At 39.1% G+C, this 26,734-nt stretch overlaps 1 protein-coding gene across 1 annotated transcript in view; it reads left to right on the top strand.

Annotated features, from left to right (window-relative positions):
- LOC114644763 (atypical kinase COQ8A, mitochondrial-like) overlaps positions 1-26,734 on the top strand; it is a 257,203-nt gene that overhangs the window by 159,791 nt on the left and 70,678 nt on the right. The window contains exons 11-12 of the mRNA XM_051924269.1: positions 18,730-18,871; positions 23,443-23,550. Coding sequence (XP_051780229.1) covers positions 18,730-18,871; positions 23,443-23,550 — 250 coding nt within the window. The remainder of the gene's footprint in view (positions 1-18,729; positions 18,872-23,442; positions 23,551-26,734) is intronic.

Here is a 26,734-nt window from a genome sequence, read left to right as displayed (position 1 = left end):
TTTCCAAGAATTAAATGCTGTGTATATTTGAGAGGGTGGAAAAGTGTGGTTGTCATGTAGAAGTGCAACAGATATGAGCTTCTCTGTCTTAAAGTGCTTCCAAATAAATGAGGTTGTGATTGAATCTAATTTCTAAAAAAAAAAAAAAAAAATTCATAATGTATATGTGGATGGTTTGAAATAGAAAAAAAAGCTTGTGAGTGATGTTTATGTTAACAGTGCTGATTGTCCCTGCTAATGTGAGATGGAGAGTGGTCTATTCTCATCTTATTTAATTTTTTCCATGCAGTCAGCAAAATTTTGTTGAAAAAGAACTTTATATGTACTTGTGATATTTATCCATAGATATTTAAATTGAACAGTACAGGCCTAATCCCATGGACACTGAGATAGCGTATGATATTATATTCCCAATACAATAAATCAAGGATATATTATTATATTAACATAATAATTGAAGTTATAATAATTAAGTTTAAAATAATAAATAAATAAATAAATAAATAAATAAAGGAAAAGTAGCCGAACAGGAAATAGAATGTATAGTTACGGCAAATGTTGCATTATAAATGGTCCAGGTTGTAAGCAGAATCTTCTTTGCCATGTCAGAACATGGTACGACTCATGATTGTGTTTGAAAAGGATGTCTGGATCAGTCTGCTTAGCTCTTTTTCTGCTTCATTCGCCGAGCTAAAAATGTAAAGCAGACTTTCAATATTCACTTTTAATTTGGCAGGGTACAAGAGACTGTATCTGATGTCAGCCCTGCGTAGATGCTATTTAATACTGTAGTATGCGGCGCATTTAGCAGTTTTTGCAGGGGAGAAATTTGGAAAAATACGAATGTGGTTATTTTCCAATATAATCTACTCTTTCTGTCTGAGAAGGGACATGCAGTTTTGTTTCACCTGTAGTTTGTCAAAATGGACAATAAGGCATCTCAGTTTTGAGGCATTCGATCCACGTACATAGTAGGCTGCTGAGATCTCCGTGTCCGATTTAACACTACAATTGCCAAAGCCTACGAAAAAACTCATAATCCAGGCCCACCTTAAATCAGTTTGCACCTCTCCGTAGGCGTCTTTTGTGTTGTAAATGTGTCAATAAGCGCAAGCAGCCTGCTATCCTATCCCCCACCAACGCAGAAAAGGCAGAAAGTTCTTTCAGCTCAAGTCTGTTTACCTGCGTGTGAGTTGCCTAGAGTTGTATAGGGTAAATAATATATCGTTATTTAGAATACATGCATTTCATGTGTGTTCCGTGTCTGCAACAATCTATGTAAACACATCTTTAAAACACACTTTTTCATGTTTTAGTAATAATTAACAAAATTATAACAAAAGATATGAAGTGTATAATTTGTGAAGTCTGAAGTCCAAATATCAAATAAACACTTTCACAAAAGGTACAAGTATAATAAAACAAGTGCACTTTTATTAAAGAATATAACTGAAAAGAAAAGAAAAAGAACGTTAGGGTGCGACATTGACATACCTTTAATACAACCACTTTGGTGGTGCGACGGTAAGAACTGCTGACTGGTAATTAAAAGGTCGCCGGTTCGTTCCCAGATGCCTTCATTTTGTAAAAAGAGGGCTGCTCTTATTCTTACTATTATAGAATAAAAACATACATTTGATTTGAGTCTGTAACAGCCGGTGTAAATTTACGGTACTTGTTAAGGTTAGCATTTTTTTTTTTTTTTTTTTAATTCAGTTTTATTCTCACAGTCACGCTCCGCCCAATCTGAAACTGCTGTTTTCACATAAAGACGTGCTATAACAGAGGTGAACTTAGATAATGATGAGTGTTCTACATTGGAGAAAGTGAACAGAAGCCATCCCTGCAAGAAACATGCACTCACACATAAGAACATCGTAGCTGCACCAGGTGTAAAGGTGAAAGATGGCACCATTTGGATGCAGCAACAAGTCGGGCGTCATCCTGCCAGTTAACACTAGAATTAGCAGAGCCTACGAAAACACTCATAGATCTGGCCCACCTTAAATTTGCTCGCACCTCTCCGTCGGCGTCTTTTGTCCTGTAAATGTGCTGATCAAGACAAGCAGCAAGCAGCATATTATTCCATCCCCCACCGACTTAGAATGTGCACAGACTTCACCCAGCTCATGCCTTGATTGATTATCTGGGAGTGAAGTGCTGGAGTTTTAGTGTAGAAATAATATATTGTTATTTGGAACACATGCATTTCATGTGTGTTCAGTTTCTACAATAATCTGTGTAAACACATTTTTAAAACAGAAACGTTTTTCATATTTTAGTAGTAAATGACAAAATGTAGGCATAAACTATATAATGTATGAAGCCTGAAGTCCAAAGATCAAATAAACACTTTCACAAAAGGTTCAAGGAAAAGACAACAGCTTCCGTGGCGTAGCGGTAAGATTTGCTGGCTTGTAATCAAGAGTCCCCGGTTCGATCCCGACTGCCTCGTATATTTGCCGTTTTCAGTAGTGAGCTGCTCTTATGATTAATACTAGGGGGCTCCGCCCCCTGCTCGCTTCGCTCGCCAACCCCTGGTGTTGAGAATGACAAAGAGCGTGATGTATGAATGAGATATAGAATAGTGAGAAGGTGTAGATGATGCAAATAGAAAGCAAACAATAAAGTGTGTGGCACAGTGTAAAGGTTTATTGGAAAATTTCTTTGTACACACCGTTTAAGTGTAAAAGGTAATTCCAGGTCAGAACTTGTAATGTCAATGAAGATGGTTATTGTTGTGATCAGAGTCAAGTTTGTCAGAGCTTAGAAAGAGTTGTGTCTCTCCAGGAAGTAATGGAATGACTTGGGTATTTATGTTTTCCACATTAATATTTTTTGGACATAATATAGTGCATTTTGTTAAAAGGGGCATTTGGTCTAATGAGATTGCTGTTCCAAATCTGTCTGTAACTAAGTCGTCGCAGATAAAGGCTTGAGGAATTGTAATAATATGTGGGTGAAGTCCATCTGTATTGGTGAGTGAACCATCTCCCAGTTGTAATAAGCAATTGTTATGATCTGGTTCTGGACATCGTATCTTTTTTACTAACTGTATCTTTTGAAAGCAATGCCAATTGTCTGCGTATTTTAAGGTGCACTGAACAATAGCTGAGCGCATGGCATGTGGAAGAATAGCTAAGCACTGTCTAAAATCTCCTCCTAATAAAAGTACCTTTACTCCAAAGCGAATATTATTATTCATAAACGTTTGTAGAAGTTTATGAATGGTGTTGAGTAAGTGACTGGATGCCATTGTACATTCATCAATAATTAACATTTTTGCAAGACGGATGTCACGTGCAGTGCCACCGTTAATGTTCATAGTGGATACCGATTTGTAGGATCTAATGCAGTTGATAAAGATTTCACTTTCAGGTACATCGTTAGTTAGAAGCCTCTGTAGATATTCAGGATATGAATGTAAAGGAGGCAGTCTAATTTGACCCTTTTGACAACAACGTGTAAATGTATTACTTGTATTGCCAGTTGTTTCTTCAGGGAAGTGAACTGAATGACAATGATTGCAAATGACATTCATTAATCCGAATGAATTTTCCTGGTGTATGTTTTGCTTGTGCCGTTTGAGAGGCGCGTTGTTGCATGTGTAGTATTTGGGACGTGTTGTTTTGGAGCTGTATTCGATTTGCCTGTGCTGTGTGAGAAGCCTGTTGTAGCCTTCCTTGCCATTAACGTATGTCTGAGACGGGAGGTGTTTCGTTTTGAATCCGTGCCTGTTGCGATGCAGCACTTTGATTGATAGATTGCGTCATGTGGATCTAGGATGTAGATTTGTGCATATTTGCGTTGTTGATTTGTTTCAGGGTGCACTGTTCTAATGCGATGCAGTATTTGTGCACATATGCGAAAGCAGTATGGGCCATTGCCTTTTGGTGGCCTGATATTTACTCCGGTAGATGCAAAAGCAAATGAACTATTGTAGGATCTAATGCAGTTCATAAAGTTTTTACTTTTAGGTACATCGTTAGTTAGAAGCTTTAGTTGAGCTTTGCGTTTTTGGAGCCGAGACATTTTTTCTTCTAGAATTATGGATAAGTAATAAAGAGTATTGCACTCACTGTTAATATGGAGCCTTTTCTGCGGTTGAACGGTTAATAGTGCCTTATTGTAATGAGATCCACCTATGCTACATAGTGTGAATTGTGTTTGGTCCCGTTATCCGAGCGGTATCGTTTTGTACCTGTGATCGTGAATTCATGACTTGTTTGTTCTTGAGCGTGAGAAATATGGATAAGTAATAAGGAGGATCGCACTCACTGTTAATATGGAGCTTTTTCTGCGGTTGAACGGTTAATAGTGCCTCATTGTAATGAGATCTACCTATGCTGCATATTGTGAACGTGTTGAGATGACGTATGTTTAATACGGACGGTTCATTTAGAAATGGGGCTTTGTGTGTCATTTGTTATTTATGTTACTGTGGTCGTGGGTCTGAATCGTCGTTTTTGTGTACGTTTCGTTTGCTATGTCCGTAGTCTGTCCCGTTTCGTGTCCAATGGGCTTTGTGTGGTGCTCGCGGCTTCTTTTTTTTGTGTGCTTGTGGCTTGTTGAATCCTCCTCTTTGTGTGTGTCCCGTCCGTTGCTTGTGTGTGTGTGTTTTGGGGGGTTTGGGGGCTCTTGTTTTTTGTGTGCCAGGGGCTTGTTGAATCGTCCTCTTTGTGTGTGTCCCGTCCGTTGCTTGTGTGTGTGGGGGGGGGGGGGGGTGTTTTGCTCGTGCGGCACTGTGTGCGTCGCCTGCGTTTGACTCCTTTTTTCTGTGGTCTTGTCCGCCTCTCGCGGCGCCTCATTTCTTGGTGCGCCTGCGCAGTACGTCTTTTTGCGGCTACGGCCCATGGCCGGATGTCCCTGCGTCCATCCGGTTTAGCATTCTCGGTTAGTAATATGGATTATACAGTACACACATACACTTGGTTTGCGTCTGTAACAGCAGCTGTACATTTATAGGACTTGTGAAAGTTACCGTTTTTTTTTTTTCCACTTTTATTCTCTCAGTCACGACCATGATACATACTACCGCAACCCCCCCCCTAATCTGACGGTTAGTTTCTATTTGAAACTAGGAATAACTGTAGACGTGAGTGGTGTTTTGAGGCATACTACTGGGCTGTAGTATGCATCGTGGTCATGACTGAGAGAATAAAAGTGAAAAAAAAAAAAAAAAACAGTAACTTTTACAAGTCCTATAAATGTACAGCTGCTGTTACAGACACAAACCAAATGTATGTGTGTACTGTATAATATTAACAATAAGAACAGCTCACTACTGAAATAGGCAAATATAGGAGGCAGTCGGGATCGAACCGGGGATTCTTGATTACAAGTCAGCAAATCTTACCTCTACGCTACGGAAGCTGTTGTATCGTCCTTGAACCTTTTGTGAAAGTGGACTTCGGGCTTCACACATTCTATAGTTTATGCCTACATTTTGTAACATTTATTACTAAAATATGAAAAAGTTTGTTTTAACAATGTGTTTACACAGATTACTGTAGAAACGGAACACACATGAAATGCATGTGCTCCAAATAACAATCTATTATTTCCACTCTAAAACTCCAGCACTTCACTCCCAGGTAATTAATCAAGGCATGAGCTGGGAGAACTTTGTGAACGTTCTGCGACAGTGGGGGGATGGAATAGCAGGCTGCTTGTCTTAATCGGCACATTTACAGGACAAAAGACGCTGACGGAGAGGTGCAAACGGATTTAAGGTGGGCCGGATTTACGAATTTTCTCATAGGCTCTGGTAATTCTAGTGTTAATGTGCCACACATGCGTCCTTCAAACAGCGCTTACAGAGCTCGACAAGGTATTGTGCAAAGTCCAGTTTTTGAATATGTTTTCTGATGGTCTTTATATAAAATCCAATTACATGTTACTTATATAAAAGCCAGAGCGAATGTTATTTACCTATTTACCTTGATTTATTTACTTACCTTCCTACGGTGTAAAGCCACAAGTAGACTGCAGAGCTTCCTGTGTTTGATCGACATGGGCATGCTCACAAAGTACATGTGTAATGCCAAAAAAAGTGTATGCTGACACTTCAGTATATACAAGCAATGGTTCGAGAATGCTGTTAGACATCTTTTTTGGGCACATACACCGTCCAGATCTAAAAACTATCATGGAGAGTCGCTCGCATACTGAAGAGTCTATAGCTGCAGGTGGAAGCTGCCATCGCACTTTTGCCGTCACTATACTTTGTCTTTGAAAGCCAGATTGAATGTTATTTACCCAATTACCTTGATTTATTTACTTATCTTCCTACAGTGTAAAGTCATAAGTAGACTGCAGAGCTTCCTGTGTTTGATCGACAAGGGAATGCTAACAAAGTACAGTTGTGAGTCCAGTTAGGGTTGATGCGGCTGACTCAGAGAGGGGTATTAGGTGCAGTTGACAGCAGGGATGAAAGGGCCACGCTTAGTTCCAATAATCCTCCAGGAATCGATGATTCCTCCTTACCTGCCTCACTTGCAGTTTTGCTTTCACTTTCACTTTCAGCTAGAGCTAATGTTGCAGCGTCAGGTCCTAGCAGATGTATTCCTTTGCCCATCTGTTCCAGGTCAGTCTCTGGTATGCCATACCGTGAACTCTAGGCCAGTTTTGACTTTGATGAAAGTTTGGATGCCTTTATCCTTCTCCTTTTCTTTTTGAACCCAATGGTTTGCTGCTCGTTCTTATTTATACTCGTGTGTAAGACCCAATCTTGGAAAGTTAATGCTTTAAGTTAAACTAATATTAGTGTTTGGTTAATCCATATTACTAACCGAGAATGCTAAACCGGATGATGGACGCAGGCACATCCGGCCATGGGCCGTAGCTGCAAAAAGACGTACTGCGCCGGCGCAACAAACAGTCCGCGAGAGTCGGCTGAGGACCCGAGAATGGTGGACAAAAGAGGTCGAGAGAGGCGGATGAGGGTCCGCGAGAGACGCAGGCGCAAAAAGAGTCCAGACCCGAGAAAGGAGGACAAAAGAGGGCGAGAGAGGCGGATGAGGGTCCGCGAGAGACGCAGGCGCAAAAAGAGTCCGACAAGAGCACAGAAAACAGGAGTGAGCACATACAGAAAGGAGTCACAAAAATGAGGCTCAACAAGCACCAAAATAAGGAAAAAAAAACATTAAAGAGTACTCAAACGAGGGGAAAGCACGAAACACATTGCACACGAAACTAAACACACCAAAAAAAAAAGAACAGACGAGCGCACAATAGCAAGGCACGACCATACCCCCGCCACCCTACAGGCACGGGACGGGACGGGACGGGACACACACCAAGAGGGGGATTCAACAAGCCCATGGAAGACCAAAAAAAAGAACACAAAACCACCCCACAGACCCTACAAGCAAGGGACGGGACACACACAAAGAGAGGGATTCAAACAAGACACAGGAACACAAAAAGAAACAAAACGCTCGCGCAACAACAATCCCCCCCACACATCCATAAGATGTGACACCCAAAGCCACATATTCGAAAGTGAACGTCAGCACCTTCACACTAGGCAGCATAGGTGTCGGCATAGGTGTCAGCATAGGTGTATGTCCTTTCAATAAAGCACTATTAACCGTTCAACTGCAGAAAAGGCTCCATATTAACAGTGAGTGCAATTATCCTTATTACTTATCCATATTTCGCATGCTGAGAAAGAAACAAGTCATGAATACACGCTCACGGGTACAAAACGATTCGGAAAGTATAACGGGAACAAACACACGTACACGAAAGAAACAAGAAAATAGACGACGGCGCATAAAACGCGCTTCTGAAACACCGGGAGAGAAAATGTCAAGGATCGAAAAAAGGAAAGCGCAAGTGACACCGTTACAGAGACGTGCCCAAATGGACAGACACAATGAACGTAGACGCATTCAGCGCGCGGGTCAAAATGCTGCATCGAAAGAAGCACGATTACAAACCGAAAGAGCTCGCGTGTCAGACATACAAAAAAGTGAGCGAAGAGACAGAATAAATGAACAGAGACGTGAACGACGCGCAAATGAACTGACAGAAAAAAAAAAAGCAAGACACGAAAAGCGCAAAGCTCAAATGACCGACATACAAAAACGGACAAGGCTCGATACAAACAATGCACGGCGTAGACTGAAACGGACTTTGCGCAAAGCCGAGGCGAATAAAAAAAAAGAAAAAAATAGCGCGTCACAAATAATGGACATGCAACAAAAAGGCAAGCAACCGCAAAAAGCAAAACATGCCCGTCGGGGTCATCAACGCCACGCACCTGTTAAACGCTTACGACAATTGGCTGAAAACGCCTTCAATAAGGAATCCACTATTGAGGAAAATTCATTGGGATTAATGAATGTCATTTGCAATCATTGTCATTCACTTAACTTCACAGAAGAAACAACTGGCAATACAAATAATGAATTTACACGTTGTTGTCAAAAAGGTCAGATTGCACTGCCTCCTTTACATTCATATCCTGAATATCTAAAGAAGCTTCTAACTAACGATGTGCCTGAAAGTAAAAACTTTATGAACTGCATTAGATCCTACAATAGTTCATTTGCTTTTGCATCTACCGGAGTAAATATCAGGCCACCAAAAGGCAATGGCCCATACTGCTTTCGCATATGTGGACAAATATTGCATCGCATTGGAACAGTGCACCCTGAAACAAATCAACAACGCAAATATGCACAAATCTACATCCTAGATCCGGATGAGGCGATCTATCAACGCATGAACCTTCCTGAAAACAAACAATGCACAGAGCTTATAATGAGAAACGTCACTCATGTCATAAACGATCACCCATTAGCTAAATCTATAAAAATGCTACATGAAGTTGAAAAGGAGGCAAATACAAAAGCAAATGCAGAAGGTATAGCAGCAACTACAATTGCTTTGGTCTTGATAAAGGACAAAGAACAAGATCCAAGACGATACAATCTGCCCGTCGTTAATGAAGTGGCAATTGTCTTTCAAAGTAAAGATGGTGAGCCTCCATTTCACAGAGATATTGTTCTACATTTACGTCCTGATAAAAACAACACACCTACATTCAAACGCATAGACATTTGCTTTCCGCTTCTTGATACTTTAACATACCCCATATTATTTCCGACTGGACAGGAAGGATGGAGTGCTACAATTTCAAGAATTAAAAAACAGCAGGCACAGAGACGATCACGTGTATCCATGAAAGAATATTTCTCCTACAGACTCTCAGTAAGGGACGACTTTAATCCATTACTCAATGCAGGAAAGCTAACTCAACAATACATCGTTGACGTTTATGTTAGAGCGGAATCAAATGATCTGCAGTGGATAAAAAACAACCAGCCTTCACTTAGAGCCGATAAATACAAATCGCTGCTGGACTACATTAATCGGGATGCTGACGTCATGGAGCACCCGGCTGGAAAACCTGTTATTCTACCATCATCCTTTCAAGGCAGCCCACGCAATATGCAACAACATTACCAAGATGCCATGGCTATCGTAAGAAAATTTGGAAAACCAGATCTGTTTATCACTATGACCTGCAATCCTAAATGGACAGAAATTACAAATAATCTTAAGCCGTGGCAGAGAGTCGAACATCGTCCTGATTTGGTTGCAAGAGTCTTTAAACTTAAACTGAATAACCTCCTACAAGATATCAAACAAAAATCTCTATTTGGAACTGTCACAGCCATTATCCACGTTATCGAGTTTCAGAAGAGAGGTTTACCACACGCCCATATATTACTAATACTTGATGAGGATTCCAAAATACGCACTGAATCTGACATCGATAAAATAGTCAAAGCTGAAATTCCAGACCGTGACACCTCTCCACGCCTTTTTCAAATTGTTATAAAGAATATGATTCATTCACCATGTGGCCCTACAAATCCAAACAGTCCATGTATGCTTAATGGCAAATGTTCAAAAGGCTTCCCCAAAGACTTCCAAGACGTTACACTTGGTAATATAAATGGATACCCTAAATATAGAAGACGAAAGACAACTCAATTACAAATTCGTCCAGGTCATTCAATTGACAACAGCTGGGTCGTTCCATACAATCCTTATTTATGTTTACGCTACAACTGCCATATAAATGTGGAGATCTGCGCTACAGTAAAAAGCGTTAAATATCTATTCAAATACGTATACAAAGGACACGATTGTGCTAATGTCTCCATATCTGAAACAAATGATCACGATGAAACTCGAATGTATGTTGATTCACGGTACGTCAGTGCTCCGGAGGCCATTTGGAGAATATTTTGCTTTCCTATGCACCATCAGAGCCACACAATATGTCGCTTACCAGTTCATTTGGAGAACGAACAAACTGTCTGTTTTCATGCAGGTCATGAGGCACAAGCAGCAAAGAGAGCAGCCACAAAAGATACTAAACTAACTGCGTGGTTTAAACTCAATCAAAACGATCCCAACGCTCACCGTTGGAAATATTGGGAAATACCTGTTCACTATGTTTGGATTGACAATGGCAATTTCTGGAGAAAACGACATCACCACGGTGATAATGTCATAGGACGAATGTACACAGTCAGTATTAAAGAACCTGAAAGGTTTTACCTTCGATTACTTCTTCAACATGAAACCGGAGCTACATCATTTCACGACATTAGAACTGTACAAGATGGCTACACCATCAAACTCTGTCAGACATTCCAACAGGCGGTAAATGACAAAGGATATTTATTAGATGATACAATTTGGCAAAAAACTCTACACGATGCGATATCCTATTCAATGCCATGTCAAGTTCGACAACTATTTGCTTATATCTGTGCCTTCTCATCACCATCAGATCCTTTGACCCTCTGGAATACAAACAAAATGGGAATGATTGAAGATATTTGCCACAAACTTCATGATACTAATGATTCCTGCATCGACTGTGAAGCCTATGCACTACACGACATTCGATTGGCTCTTATGCTCCTTGGGTATACATTGGAAAACTTCCATTTACCAAATGTTCCAGATTCCTTACCGGATATAAATTACACACCTATTGATCTACAACAAGAAGAACGAATTGCACAAACTATGCTTTCCTCTTTAAATGAATTACAATCTGATGCTTTTCAACAAATTATTCATGCCACGGAGGACAACAGCCCTATACCCAAATGCTTCTTTCTTGACGGCGCTGGAGGAAGCGGAAAAACATACCTTTATGAAACACTTATACATTTCTTTGCTGCAAGACAACAGATAATTATCGCATCTGCTACAACCGGAGTGGCAACAAATCTGTTAATAAATGGTCGTACATGTCACTCAATATTCAAAATACCGGTCCCAATCACAGAGACATCAGTATCTACTATGAACATTCACAGTAGCAATGCCCGAGACATCCGTCTTGCAAAACTGATAATTATTGATGAATGTACAATGGCATCCAGTCACTTACTCAACACCATTGATAAACTTCTACAAACGTTGATGAATAATAATATTCCCTTTGGAGGAACAGTTCTTTTATTAGGAGGAGATTTTAGACAATGCTTAGCTATTGTTCCACATGCCATGCGCTCAGCTATTGTTCAGTCCACCTTAAAATACGCAGACAATTGGCATTGCTTTAAAACAATACAGTTGGTACAAAACATGCGATGTCCAGATCCAGAATATAACAGTTGGCTAATACAACTGGGAAATGGTACACTCACAAATACAGATCGACTTCACCCAGATATTATTTCCATTCCACAATCCTTTATCTCAGACGACTTAGTAAAAGAGATATTTGGAACAGCAATCACATTAGACCAAATACCCCTGTTAACACAACGCACTATATTATGTCCAAAAAATATTAATGTTAATCACATTAATAACCAAGTCATTTCATTACTTCCTGGAGAGACACAGATCTTTCTAAGCTCAGACAAAGTTGACTCTGATGACGACAATGAACATATAAATTTCCCCTTAGAATATTTGAACACTATTAACCCTGCCGGATTACCACAACACGACCTTGCCCTTTAAAAACAGAACAATAATCATGCTATTAAGAAACCTTAACACAAAACAGGGTTTATGCAATGGCACACGGTTAGTCGTCAACACCATGACACGCAATGTTATTCAAGCAACAGTTCTTACAGGATCACATGCTAACAATACTGTTCTCATTCCTAGAATTAACCTTACAAGTTCTGAGCTAGAATTACCTTTTACATTGAAACGCCGACAGTTCCCCATTAAACCTGCATTTGCCATGACCATCAACAAATCACAAGGACAAACCATGGACAAGGTTGGCATCTACCTCTCTGAACCCGTTTTTGGACATGGACAACTTTATGTTGCCTTCTCACGTGTTCGCCGTTCATCTGACGTTAAAGTTAAAATTATAAATAATCCATGCCAAGGAAGACTCATTCAAGGACAAGACACCATCTTTACTACTAATGTTGTATACAAAGAAATATTCCAATAAAACATTAATATATGACAAACACTCTATTTGTTATTTCTATGGGCATCATCCAAAGCTGCACACTATTCTATATCTAATTCATACATCTGACTCTTTCTCATGTCCCAACGCCAGGGGTTGGCGAGCGAAGCGAGCAGGGGGCGGAGCCCCCTAGTTTGAATAGAATATAATACTCTTTCATAGCTATAGATTATAGCATAGCCCTGTAGTTAACATGAAATTGAACCTTCTTGGCTTTGCCTGTAAATAGTGTGTTAACTACCGTATTTTTTGCACCATAAGACGCACCTGACCATTAGACGCACCTAGGTTTAGAGGAGGAAAACAAGAAAAAAAATATTCTGAACCAAATGGTGCACTAATATGTTTAATAAAATATAGCAGAATAATATTTCAACCATGTAAATTCAACAGTGGTATTAAGAAACATCATCACTGTCATTAACAAATAAGGAGAGACTTTAAGGTTCAAGCATTCTTCTAGTTTTATGGAAACCCCAAGAACTCCTCATCGCTAGTGTCAGAATTTATTAAGCTCAGTTGCTCACAATCACTTTGCAGCATCACGTACCTATCATCACGCGACATAACCTGTCCAAAGCCACCAGGGGACAAAGCACGTTTGGACCAATGCTCCCTGAAGTTATATCGCCAGTCTAGTCCCATCTACATTTGTAATGCCACAAAGCCCTTCATCTCGTGTTTTGTTGTGGGTTTCCAGTTTGAAAAATGAGAATGCGGTGCAAGCACAGCCCTCGATTCAAAAAATTGCTCTGCATACCTGTTTGTCTCGTCTGACAGTAGCTGAAAGGCAGCTTCAGGAAAGAACAGCCTGAAGTAGTCCAGCGGCTGGTAATCTATCGAGTCCAGAGTCCAACTCAGTGATAATGCGCTTCGCTCCCTCATGAGATGTAGACGCTATCTTGCCTTTGTTTATATTTGTTTAGATTTCGCAACTCACGCACACGCAAGGATTAGATGCCGAGTCAATGAGTCTAACATTCCTCCAAGCACAGAGGGAATGCCTGTAACGTAACAGTGAGTTTTGTCGCCCTCTAGCCCTGGATGTCGACTTTTGTCAGGTATTACACATCATGGTCTGTGATGCAATATTCGCACCATAAGACGCACAGACATTTCCAACCTTCTTTTGGGGAAAAAAAAGTGCGTCTTATGGTGCGAAAAATACGGTAAGTCATTTTGGAATTAGTGTCATTGCTAGCATGGGCTGATAGACCCATTTGTAGTTTGTAAATGGCATAGGCATACAGTTTTCTGATCATTTAGAAATGGTTCAACTGTATGAGCAAACTTACAGAAACGAACAAGATAAAAGCCATAAACAGAATTTTTCTTTAAACAAGGGTTTTCCTTTATCATGCAATACCAATTTTTTCTCTTTTTGTGTGAACTACTTTGCTTTGAATTTTACTAAAGCTTTTAAAAACGAAGATATTTTGTCTGTGGAATCATTTCAACGAGTCACACATTTGCTAAAATCCCATGCAGTAACCTAAAGCTGTAGAAGTTTGGTAATTTTGGGTAAACATAGTTACATTGCATATAATGAAAATACAGGATACAGTGGAACCTCGGTTTGCAAGCATAATTCGTTCCGGTAACGTGCTCACAGTCCAAAGCACTTGTATATCAAAGTGAATTTCCCCATAAGAAATAGTGGAAACTCAGATGATCTGTTCCACAACTCAAAACTGTTCATATAAAAATGATTAATACAAAATATAAAGTAAAAATACATAAAACAAATTAACCTGCACTTTACCTTTGAAAAGAATCATGGCTGGTGTGAGTGACTTTCTAAACTCTTGTGGAATTCCACCCAACGGGACAACACGCGGAAGAGCGTCCCAAAGCAATCGCAGGCTCCCAGCGCTGTAGCAGTTTGCCGTAAAAGCACATCTGAAAACATCGCGGACATGCTATAAGCGCCTGCCATCGAGGGGTGATACAAGGAACATTATAAATGCACAGGGCACAGTATTACGGCCCTGCCTGACTGCTGTGTCTGTGTATAGGAGAGTGGGAGATCCTGCTCCAATAAATAACCGCGCTGTTGCGGTTTCAAGCTGAATAAAGCTAAAGTACTGAGACTCAGCCTCGTGTTTTGGGGCGCATGACAGGGACTCGCACGTCACAGCACACACACACACAGTCACAATGCTGTAGTACACAGTATAAGCTTGTACGGATGTTGAGTATATGAGTGAGGCACGCTGACTCAGACAGAGAATAGGAGACGATTGCCCACAATCCTGCAGCGAGAGAGAGAGACAACCACCATCAGCTCAGTTGTGATCACATGACACTCGGTAGACAAAGCGTATACATACTACTCGTATTGCAAGAGCTCGCTCGTTTATCAAGTCAAAATTCATTAAAAATTTTAGCTTGTCTTGCAAAACACTCGTAAACCAAGTTACTCGCAAACCGAGGTTCCACTGTACTTTGGGATGATAGTAAATTTTAAAAAAAGGGTAAAATAACACAGCTGCTAACGGAGCTCAGCTCCAACCATCTGTCTCACACAAAAAACAGGACCAAAAACTGTAACATTACAATTTAACTGGCTAGAAAAAATATTTACCTATTTTTCTATCATTAAAAAGTAATTTACATAAAATGTTTCACTAGTTAAACCCCTAATATTAAACAAGGCCATATTAAAGGTTGTGTTATCACACAGCTTTACAGAAGCCTTGGGTTGACTAGGGATACATATTAAATTATTTGTATTTACACCAGGCCACCTGTACTTTCTAGCAGATCTGTATTTCATTTTAATAGGTTTAATGCAATGTATTTATTTAGATAAAGCCCCTATGTATTAATTATAATTTAATACATATTCATGTCTATCATTAAACGCATTATTCGATAGTGAAGAGCGTTGTATTCCTGAGCTCCGAGTCTACTGGTATGTAGGCCTAGATAACTGGGATCCATTCTCTCCCAGAAGAGATCTATCTACGAAACTGAGACTGTTTTCTTCACAGAAAGTCTTCAGCCAGCTGTTCAGGGAGAGAAGTCTGCTAAATTCTTCATCTGATCTCCTCATCACTGGAAGTGGTCCAGACGTGATGATCTTTGCAGCCGGTGTCCTCTCCTTGATGGTACAAACAAGCAATAAGAGAAGTTCTTCTTCAATTTTTCTGATTTACAGTGAAGAATATTATTTACACACCCATGGAGAACAACACTACCAGATTTCCAGTTCTTGTGCTTTTGAAAGATTGGTGGTGCTTTCCTTTCAATATCCGAGACACGGGATCCAGGGCAGCAGGATGCAAAAGTCTTGTGGTCATATGATGGAAAGTTTAAATTGCAAACAATCAAAACTCCAAAAAGTTCTTATGAGGTGCAGGCAAGTCAGGGGAGCGAAGAGGTCCAAAGCGCTTGGTGGTCTTCAGTGGAGCTGACTTGGCCTGGTGTCTGGGTAGAGTGTCATGGAGTCAATTGTGAAGAGCTGTTGAGAGCATCTGGATTTAAATCGGAGAAGGTGGGATTAAATATAAGTATAGCCAAAATAAAAATGAAGACTAGTGCGCAAAAAGAAGCAAACATAGAAATAGCTCAAGAGCTGGAAAGATTAGTAGGTGTAATAAGTTCTGATATTGCAGTGAGCAAAAATATAATGGATGTTAAGTGTTATGAAACTATGTTTAGATAAAAACTCGAAATGGCTCATGGTCAGTATGAGAAATACCCCTTGGTAATTGGAGTTCCGCTGGCAGGACAGTGTGAAACATACAATAAACTTGGTATAGAAAATGTTATTAGTTAAAATATGCATATCTCATGCCAACGTCACATTATAGGATTTCTAGTCAGACTGAAACCTGTCAACTTACATTAATTTGACATGACCAGTGATTTCAAGTAAACAACTGCCAAATTTTCCCCATTTTCTAACTGCCATTAATGTGCTTCCTGGCTCTGTATGAAGGGTTTACAGGTACTGCAAGCGCATGCACAATCTGTGCCCTTTTTCTTTTTTCCATTTTATGTTGTACGTAAAATACAATACATCAGCCAGATGTGTCTCTGTTCTGTTTGCAAAGTCCAAAACACGTGTGTACCTTATTTCTTTTTGCTGCATTATATGTATTGTACTTCTGGATGAATGCTCATTGGTTGTCAGCTTTCATGGACACAGAGCCTATGACTTAAGGCAAAATCAAACCTGTTTCATTTGGTCAGAGCGTGTCACAGACTAGTTTGAGTGAGTTGTTGGGCAGATCAAATTAAACAGCTGTACTAATGAAGAGTGCTCCAGTTTCATTGAGAGTGTTTAAATGATGTCTACAACTCAAAATTGCCTTAAATGTTGGGTAACATGACGTGGCCTTTAGGTGTACAAATTGCCTTACATACTGATAGGGGGTCTGCAAAAAAAAACCACACCAGCATCATATGGACATATAAACACTGTCTGTCAAACACTGCCACAGATTTCATGACCAGTCATTTCCTGCTGAAGCCTAAAGAAAACCTCTTTTAAATCACATGCTGATCTCCCATCAGCTTTTTTGCAATACTGCTGACAGGTGGGAGCTGCAGTCCTCTTAGTACTGGCAGAAGAATTCTTTCACATTTTTATGGATGACAAATATCTCCAAACTGGGAACAGGATGCATCTAGCTTATACTTGTTAGTATCACTTTGTCAGCAATGTCTGTTACACTCTTCATAATCATTGAAATGATGCTGAATACAGACGAGCACTAACACCTGTGTGGAGTTCCTATTTAGTGTTTGCTGCAACTAAAACATCTTACCACACCCACTCTGTGAAACACTTGCAGTTCTCTGTTTTAGTCCTTCGCTTTTTAGCAAAATTTTCTCACAAACTCAGCTATATGCACTGAGTAATTAATAGTGTTATGAAACAAGATGCACCATTTTCTCATTGTCTTTTGGTTTAAAAAAAAAAAAAAAAAAGTGCAAAAAACACATTCGTTTTTCAAAAATTAAATATGTATTTTATGTGGCTATATTTTTGGAGGTCTGATGAGGGGTGCTTTTGGGTTTGGAGGCCCTTGGCAGCATCCCCTACAATAGTGTAATTCAGTCAGTTGAACTGTGTGTGCTCAGGGATGTGGAAACTTCAGACTCCAGTTTGCTACCCTATTGCCCTCTCCTTAGTTAGATGGTAGTGAATTGATTGTTTTTATTTAGTAAACATGAATCAAAGTTCAATTTTTGTAATTTTACAACCATTTTTAAAACCTTATTTACCAATTGAGTTAATGCGGAACTAAAGATTTATCAAACACTCTGCTATAAAAAAAGGTACAGAGGTATACAGGTACTGAGCAGAGTAATGTAATAAATTCTGATCTGTAAAGTTCACCTTCTGCTAGCCCCTACCAAGCAAAATGTCTCTATACTACACTGCATACTACAGAATCTTCATTTACAGTGCAGTATTGTTGTGTATTTTTTATTGTGTTATCCAAAACATGTCAGTAGTATGTGTATTTCTAATGGAAAAATTATCATTGATTTACTAGCAGTTCATGTTTGTCACTGTGCACTTTTGTTGGCATGCTTTTGTCCTGTATGCTTATGTTGTTCCATGTCCTCAGAAATATATTTGTACAAGCAAACATATCTAGGTATAATGAATAGACAGGCATCCTGTCTGGATTGCATCCTACTTTCTCGACTGGCTGGGAAACCATATTAAAACAAGGAGTGGATGGGTGCTCTAAACAGGGTTTGTGCTATTCCCTTTCTCCATTGAGAGGCAGGAATAGAGAGTGCACAAAGGAATGGCTTCGGCTTGGAGCCCAACAGGGCCACATGGGAATTTTAGTTCAGGAGTTGCTCAGGGGCCACCAGAAAAAGGGCTCAGTTCTTTTGTGGTGATTTTGCCTGATCTGTAAGTGCTTCCTTTGAGCAGTGTTCTGGCAACAGAAGTATAAAAGCAGCAAGCCAGGGAGTCGGAGTTAGGAGAGGAGGAGGACAAAATTCACCTTGTAGGAGTGGAGAAGAAAGAATTGTGATTGTGGTAGTTATGGTGATTGTAGTAATAAGAATCCAGGTTGTGAGAGGTTTGTCTAAAACAAAAGGTCTTTTGAAATTGGGACTTGTGTGGTGGACAGTTGTGTCTTAGGTTTTGGGTTTGAGATACCCCCTGCAGGTCACAATAAAGCAGAGTTGGTAGCGTTTATTAAGCATTTCACTATGCATAGTATGAAGAAAATGGTATCTGAATCATGAAACCTTTATATTTTTGTTTGCAGGGAACTGTTAAAGGACCATCCCTTCTTCTATGTTCCAGCAGTCATTGATGAGCTCAGCAGCAAGCACGTCCTGACCACTGAACTGGTATCTGGATTTCCATTGGACCAGGCTACTGATCTTAGCCAAGACCTTCGAAATGAAGTAAGCTTATATCTTCACATATTGCATTGTTTATGCTTTAGAAGAGCTAGGTTAACATTCTGAGTCAAATTAAATTTTGTCATACAATCAAAAAGCAAGCGAGACTAGAGTCATAAAATATAAAAATGAGCTGAACCATTTCTGCAAAGAGAAATGCAGTGGTAACAACCACTGTCTCCTAATCAGTAGGTTATGGGTTAGATTCCTGGTTCCTCCAATTACCATTTTCAGTAGTGAGCTTTTATTTTTACTACTTTTATGTAATAAAAAATATATTTGATTTGAATCTGTAACAACCAGTGTGAATTTATGGTAGTTGTAAAAGTTAGTGTTTTTTTTTTCTCTCAGTCAAATTCACGCTCCTTGCCCCCCAATAATCTGATTATATATAAAAGACGTGGGTGTGAGTGGTGTTTTGAGACAATGGAAATTCTCTGATGTGGAGGGATAAAAACTGACAAATGCTGATGAATCATGCCATCTTGGTATCTTATTGTCACTGGAATTTTTTTTTTTTATCTAGTTTAATTCTTGAGTGTTCCTGCTCATGTTGAATTAGTATGCGCCTTCTGGTCCATGATGTCAAATTCGCACTAACAAAAAGAGAGACATAGGTATATATGACATTTGGTATAATTCATTTTATGACATGAATAGTACGTTTCGGAAAACATTGTGGCACTGATGAAACATTATATTCATTCGCATACCTTCATGTGGTTGTAGTGAGTGACTTTTTACTTATCTTCCTAAAGCGTAAAGTCACAAGTAGACTGCAGAGCTTCCTGTGTTTGAATGACTTAGGCATGCTAACAAAGTACATATGCATAAGATAAGTAAATAAATATAGGTAAACTAAAATTCGATGTGGCTTTTATGTAAGTAACAATAATTTTTTTTTTTTTTATATACGTGTATAAAGACCATCAAAAAACGTAATCGCAAACAGAACTTTGTGCGATAACTTAGCGAGCTTTGCAGGCCCTGCTGTTTTGCTTAAGGACATGTGTGTGGCAGATGCACTGGCAGGATGAAGTCCAACCTCTTGCTGCAACCAAACGGTGCCATCCTTCGCCTTTACACCTGGGGCAGCTGCATTGTTCTTATGTGTGACGTTTCTTGTAGGGAGGGCTTCTGTTTTCTTTCTTCGATGTGGAACCCTCATCTGAGTTCACCTCTGTAATGTCAGATTGGGGTTGCGTGAACGTGACTGACAGAATAAAACTGAATAATTAAAAAAAAAAAAAAAAAAAAAAAACCACACATGAAATGCATGTGTTCCAAATAACAATATATTATTTACCCTATACAATTCCAGACCTACCTCACACCCAGATAAACAAACTTGAGCTGGGAGGACTTGTGGGGAGACTGGGATAGCAGCCTGCTTGTGCTGATTGACACATTTGCAAAACAAAGACGCTGCTGACAAGGTGCTAAGGAATTTAACACTAGAATTACTAGAGCCTACGAAAAAATTTGTAGATCCGGCCCACCTTAAATCCCATCGCACCTCTCCGTCAGTGTCTTTTGTCCTGTAAATGTGCCGATAAAGATAAGCAGCAAGCAGCCTGCTATTCTATCCCCCCACCGCCGCAGAACGTGCACAAAGTTCTCCCAGCTCATGCCTTGATTATCTGGGAGTGAAGTGCTGGAGTTTTAGAGTGGAAATAATAGATCATTATTTGGAACACATGCGTTTCATGTGTGTTCAGTTTCTACAATAATCTGTGTAACACGTTGTTAAAACAGAAACGTTTTTCATATTTTAATAGTAAATGACAAAATGTTGGAATAATCTATATAATGTGTGAGGCCTGAAGTCCAAAAATCAAATAAACACTTTTACAAAAGGTTCAAGGATAATACAATAGCTTCCGTGGTGTAGCGGTAAGATTTGCTGACATTGCCTCAAAACACCACTCACATCTACAGTTATTCCTAGTTTCAAATAAAAACTAACAGCGTCAGATCCCTAGGGCGGTAGTATGTATCGTGATTGTAACAGAGAATAAAAGTGTAAAAGTTTTTTTTTTTTTTTTTGTTTTTTTTTAAGTACTATAAATGTACACCGTCTGTTACAGACGCAAACCAAATGTATGTGTGTACTGTATAATATTAACAATAAGAGCAGCTCACTACTGAAAACAGCAAATATAGGAGTCAGTCGGGATCGAACCGGGGTCTCTTGATTACAAGTCAGCAAATCTTACCGCTACGCCATGGAAGCTGTAGTCTTATCCTTGAACCTATTGTGAAAATGTTTATTTGATCTTTGGACTTCAGGACTCCCACATTATATAGTTTATGCCAACATTTTGTCATTTACTACTAAAAAATTTAAAACATTTCTGTTTTAACAATGTGTTTACGCAGATTATTGTAGAAACGAAACACACATGAAATGCATGTGTTCCAAATAACGATCTATTATTTCCACTCTAAAACTCCACTTCACTCCCTGATAATCATGGCATGATCTGGGAGAACTTTGTGCACGTTCTGCGGCGGTGGGGGGAAGGAATGGCAGGCTGCTTGTCTTTATCGGCACATTTACAGGACAAAAGACGCTGACAGAGAGGTGCGATGGGATTTAAGGTGGGCTGGATCTATGAGTTTTTTCGTAGGCTCTGGTAATTCTCACATTCTAACATCATAACCTGTCCCAAAATAAACGTTTTTGAGTAGTGAGCTGTTCTTATTGTTACTATTATACAATAAAAATCTACATTTGATTTGAGTCTGTAGCTACCACTGTAAATGTATGGTACTTGTAAATCCGGCCCACCTTAAATCCACTTGCACATCTCCATTCAGCGTCTTTTGTCTTGTAAATGTGTCGATAAGCCCAAGCAGCAAGCAGCCTGGTATACCATCCACCCCACCGCCAGAGAAACTGCAAAAACTTCTCCCAACTGAAGCCTTGTTTATCAGTGAGTCAGGTACCTAGGCTAAAAAAATATATCGTTATTCGGAACACATGCATTCCACGTGTGTTCCGTGTCTACAAAGATCTGTGTAAGTGTAGAATGGCAGGAAATGTTGAACACATACCTAAAAGACAAACTTTTTCCATATGTTAGTACTAACGACAAAATGTAGACATGAAGTGTATAATGTGTGAAGACTGAAGTCCAAATATCAAATAAGCACTTTCACCAAAGATCAACTGAACAAATGCACTTTTTTCCCCCACAAGACTATAACCAAAGAAAAAGAAATCTGGTTAGTGTTGCTTGTTATCCCGATTTCTTGGGTAGTACAGCGGTTAGAGCTTCTGACTCCTATTCAGAAGGTCCTGGGTTCGTGTCTTAACGTGTCCCAAAATAAAAGTTTTGAGTAGTGAGCTGTTCTTATTGTTACTATTATACAATAAAAACATACATTTGATTTGAGTCTGTAAACGCCTCTGTAAATGTGTGGTACTTGTAAAAGTTAGCGTTTATTTAATTCAGTTTTATTCTCCCAGTCGCGTTCACGCTCAGCCTGATCTGACATTGCTGTTTTCAAATAAAGACGAGCTATAACAGAGGTGAACTCAGATCGGAGAAAGAGGACAGAAGCCCACCCCGCAAGAAACAAGGTCCAGCGTCATCCTGCCAATCACCTGTCCTTCAAAGAAACAGCACGGCTTACAGAGCTTTCTCCATTGTATCCTGCAAACTCCTGTTTGTGATTATGTTTTGTGATGGTCTTTACATAAGAAGCATTTATATGTTACTTATATAAAAGCCAGATCGAATGTTACTTATCTTGATTTATTTACTTGCACCGTCCACATCTAAATACTAGCGTGGAGAGTAGCTTGCATACCCGAAAAGTCTTTCTCCCATGGGGCGACTGGGAACTTTTCCTGAATAAGATCAAACACAGTTGTGTAGGGTGCGTCAGGAGCTTCCTCCTGCAGCTAAAGTCACTTCAGTACACATGTACTGTCAGCATGCCCGTGTCGATCAAACACAGGAAGCTCTGCAGTTTACTTGCGACTTTATGCTGTAGGAAGATAAGTAAATAAATCAAGATAACATTCGATTTGACTTTTATATACAAAGTACAGTGACTGGAAAAGTGCGACGGCAGCTTCCACCTCCAGCTATAGACTCTTCAGTACATGAGCAACTCTCCACACTAGTATTTAGCCTTCTGTCCTTAGGTTTGCCTTTGCAGGAAAGTATAAATCTAATTACAGAAATGTGTATATGAAATGTTTTTTGTATAATAAGTTCAGGTTGTGTTCTATTAAAATGTAGACTGTAATTAAATTATCATAAGAGACCTTTTTTCTTTAGGTGTCTTGTTTTTAGCAATATCCAACTCTGAGATACTATCACAGGCTGCTAGATTCACTCCCTCTGGCTAACAAACTATATTTAATACACTTTTTATAAAATAAATTTTGCATTTAAAGATTAGTTTTTTTTTGTTTTTTTTTATGGTTCTTAACTTAAAAGCGTCATAGGTTGTGATTATGCATTGTAATTAAGTGGGTTAATTTTGTATCTTGTCAAATGTGTAAACAAATTTAATTAGCATCATCATTTCCTTATTTATTTCCCTTATTTTCTTCTTAGATATGTGGCAATATTTTGATTCTTTGCTTACGAGAGTTATTTGAATTCCGGTTTATGCAGACTGATCCCAACTGGTCCAACTTTTTCTATGATCCTCAGACCCACAGAGTAAGTATTGTCTCTTTCAATTGATAAGTCATAATTATAAAACCCAGGACACAAAACTAGAGGTAATCTACTATTTAGAGTCTACAAGATTTCCTTTTGGACTTTTAATCTTAGTAATCCTAATAGTCCAAAGTGGCTCTAATTTTTTTTCGTCGTTATGACTTAAAGAGAAACTCTGCTATTATGAGTTTAGGTTCTTCATGGAATTTCTCATCATAAAAGTAGACTAATTACATATGTGGCAGGGAAACAGGCTCTCTGAGACTTATGGATCGCTCATGCAGTTACAGTGTTGTGCATAATATTCCTCTTGTAATTATAATATATTGTTTTGGTAGATCTTCTTCAGCTGCTGCTTTTAATACCTTAGTTCTTAACTCTCTATTTTCTTATTGTTTCTGGAGGATCATTTTAAGGCCTTAACTGTTCCTCTTTTATGGGTGCGTCCATTTTATTTTATGCCGTGCAGCTCTGTCTGTCTTCAGAGAAGTCTTACTTTTTTCAGTAACACATTCGAAGAGAGGTGCCTCAAACCCATCATCTTCAATCCATCCCAAATAGTTGTTCTCAATCTGGAGAACAGATTTAATCCATGGTCTTCTCATATTGCTAATTGTTCTCACCATATCACAGAGAGTGAGCTAAGTAATACTACATTAAGATTAATTCTGATTTCAAACACTTGTACTTGCATTTTTTTTGTCTTGTTTTTTAACTTCTAACACACAAGGTACATTTGTGTAGGTCTAAGCTTTCCTGTGGTTAATTTTTTGTGCACTTTCATTTCAGATATTATTTGTTATAAACATTTAGAATCATGTTTGAGAATATCTCAATTAATTCTGTTTAATGTTTGGAATTATTACAGTTTTTTTTTTTTAGATTAATTTCTTATACACTTTCATGGGCAACATTGAATGGGAGATTTAACCTCTTGTGTGCAATGTCACACTGGATCATTATGAACACATAACAGAAAGGGCAAGTTCCAGACAATATCATTTATGAGACCATTAGTGATATTTAGTGCAAGACTTGACATATGCCATGTGTGTTTTAATTTTTTGTTAGCATCTTGGTCTGATTTATTAAATTGTTATGAGTTCAATTCTACTGACCCCTGCTCATTAGAAGATTATTTCTCTTGATTTGTCCATAAAAGCACTGCAGCTTCATTTGTCCCTCAGCCACAGCAACAACAATGACTTTGCTTGGTTGAACACATATTTTGTTTTCAGGATTCACATATTTTAAGCACTTATAAACAAACAATAACAGAAGGATTCAAAATCTTTTTGGCTAACTAGATTTGAAGTGTGTTGTTCATCATCGTGCATATTATTTGACAATAAACTCTGCTGTTCTTTAAAAAAAAAAAAAAGTAATGATTCATAATCACCAGGTAGACCCAAGTTAGTAAGTAGTTGCACATACTTCAGTTTGTGCATGTTACAGTGGAACACCTGAAAAATATGTATTTTAATGTGGTATTTCGTTTTGCAGATTAGAAGATAGAAGTCAAGCTGTTTATACATAATCTTTTCCCAACCATACTATTAAAGATTAATGAAGTGTTTCTCTGCTTTTCAATATTATGTTTGAAAATTAAAATGAAATGACCAAAAGGTACATGAACCTCACAAAATGTATTGTCCTGCTGTTTGTCAAGTCTATCCACGGACATCTTATACCTGTAAAGTATATTGTGTAAGAATAACATTTAGAGCATAGATGTGCACATTACCTACAAGGGGAAAAACTCCTAAAAGTAATTAGACCGTAGCAACTGAATTATTAACTCTTTGAAAGCTAAATTGTTTGATAAAGTGAGTTTATGCAGTTTCAGCATTTTAAATAACTAGTTCATTGCTTTGTGCTAACCTGAGCAGTGTGTATCAGTTTTTTTCTGTTCTTTACTGGCATATAGAATGTTACTGGCACAATATACCATTAAAAATGATGTGAATCACTGTGGTACAGTAGAATTAAATCTCATTTTGAATCTGTATATATTAAATGCTAAGGGTTATCTGTCTGTCACACAAAAATCAGCACACCCCTGGCCTTTCAAACTTAATTTTGGTCTCTGTCAACTGCCCATATAATTGGACATCCGGACCACAGTGGCCCCAAATTTGGCCTGCAACTCCTTTTCCTAGCCTTGTACCTTTCAGAGAAAAGATAGCGGCATGGCCACTAACAACTCTGTGAAGCACATTGCATAGGCCACTTTAGGTTCTATTCACTGCATACACTAATGTGAGAAGGTGCCACTCGCACCATGACTGATGTGAAAGTTGTGGTGATGTGGCCAAATTCAATTCCATGAGTCACATTCCACAGGGCGTGCTGTGCACCGAGTATCAAGTACAGTGCACTCCATTTAGCTGCAATGTTTGGGGGCTGAAGGCCCAATTGCAGGTAAGCAGAGATTGCAAATAAGCTGAGTTAGCTTATAATAGACTGTGAGCCATGTGCTTCATGCTAGGTATGCACTTTATGCATGTATTGCGTCAGTGTGGTCGCCTATTTATAAAGGACGCGCCTAACTGCAGTGCCTAGAGCTAAGGAATAAACGCAACGTATTGTTACTAACCAGCATCAAATATAGTTTAATCATCTACTGTAATATAGTCAAATTAGATTACAGTACATGTAATATACACACAGCCTTGCCGGTCTACAGCTGCTAATTTTCAATTAAGCAATGTTGTCGTTTACTCAGTGTTAGTTCACACGCGACGAAAATAATCTGTTATTGCTGTCTGTGCCTGGTTCAGACAATGGTCATAAATTTGGCTGGACAGTGCATAAAACGTTTCATACGAATCACAGCAAGTTGACTCTAGGTAGGCTCGTATAAAATCCAAGCTCTTCACTTGCATTAGCGAACGTCAGTGCCATGGCAGGTGCAGTCTGAACATCATCGACGTTGGCCACGTCCAGTCTCTCCTCCTCTTCGAGTTGATTAGCAGTTGGAGTAGACGCCTTCAAGCTTTCACATATCTCTTCATCTGTTTTATCTGCACTTGTTGGAGAATCATTACTGTTAATTTCAACGAAACGATCAAAGTCATTAGTTGACATTCTACCAGACAGCTGTAGCCCCATGCTGCTGCTATCGTCCACAACTGCTGCTGAGGCACCCGGAACTGGGATAGTGCTATCTCCCTCTACAGCTTTC

The sequence above is a fragment of the Erpetoichthys calabaricus genome, chromosome 3 (genome assembly GCF_900747795.2).
Source record: "Erpetoichthys calabaricus chromosome 3, fErpCal1.3, whole genome shotgun sequence".
In the NCBI taxonomy this organism is placed as follows: domain Eukaryota; kingdom Metazoa; phylum Chordata; class Cladistia; order Polypteriformes; family Polypteridae; genus Erpetoichthys; species Erpetoichthys calabaricus.
Note: the sequence above shows the minus strand (reverse complement) of the source record. Positions and strands in the feature narration are given on the sequence as shown.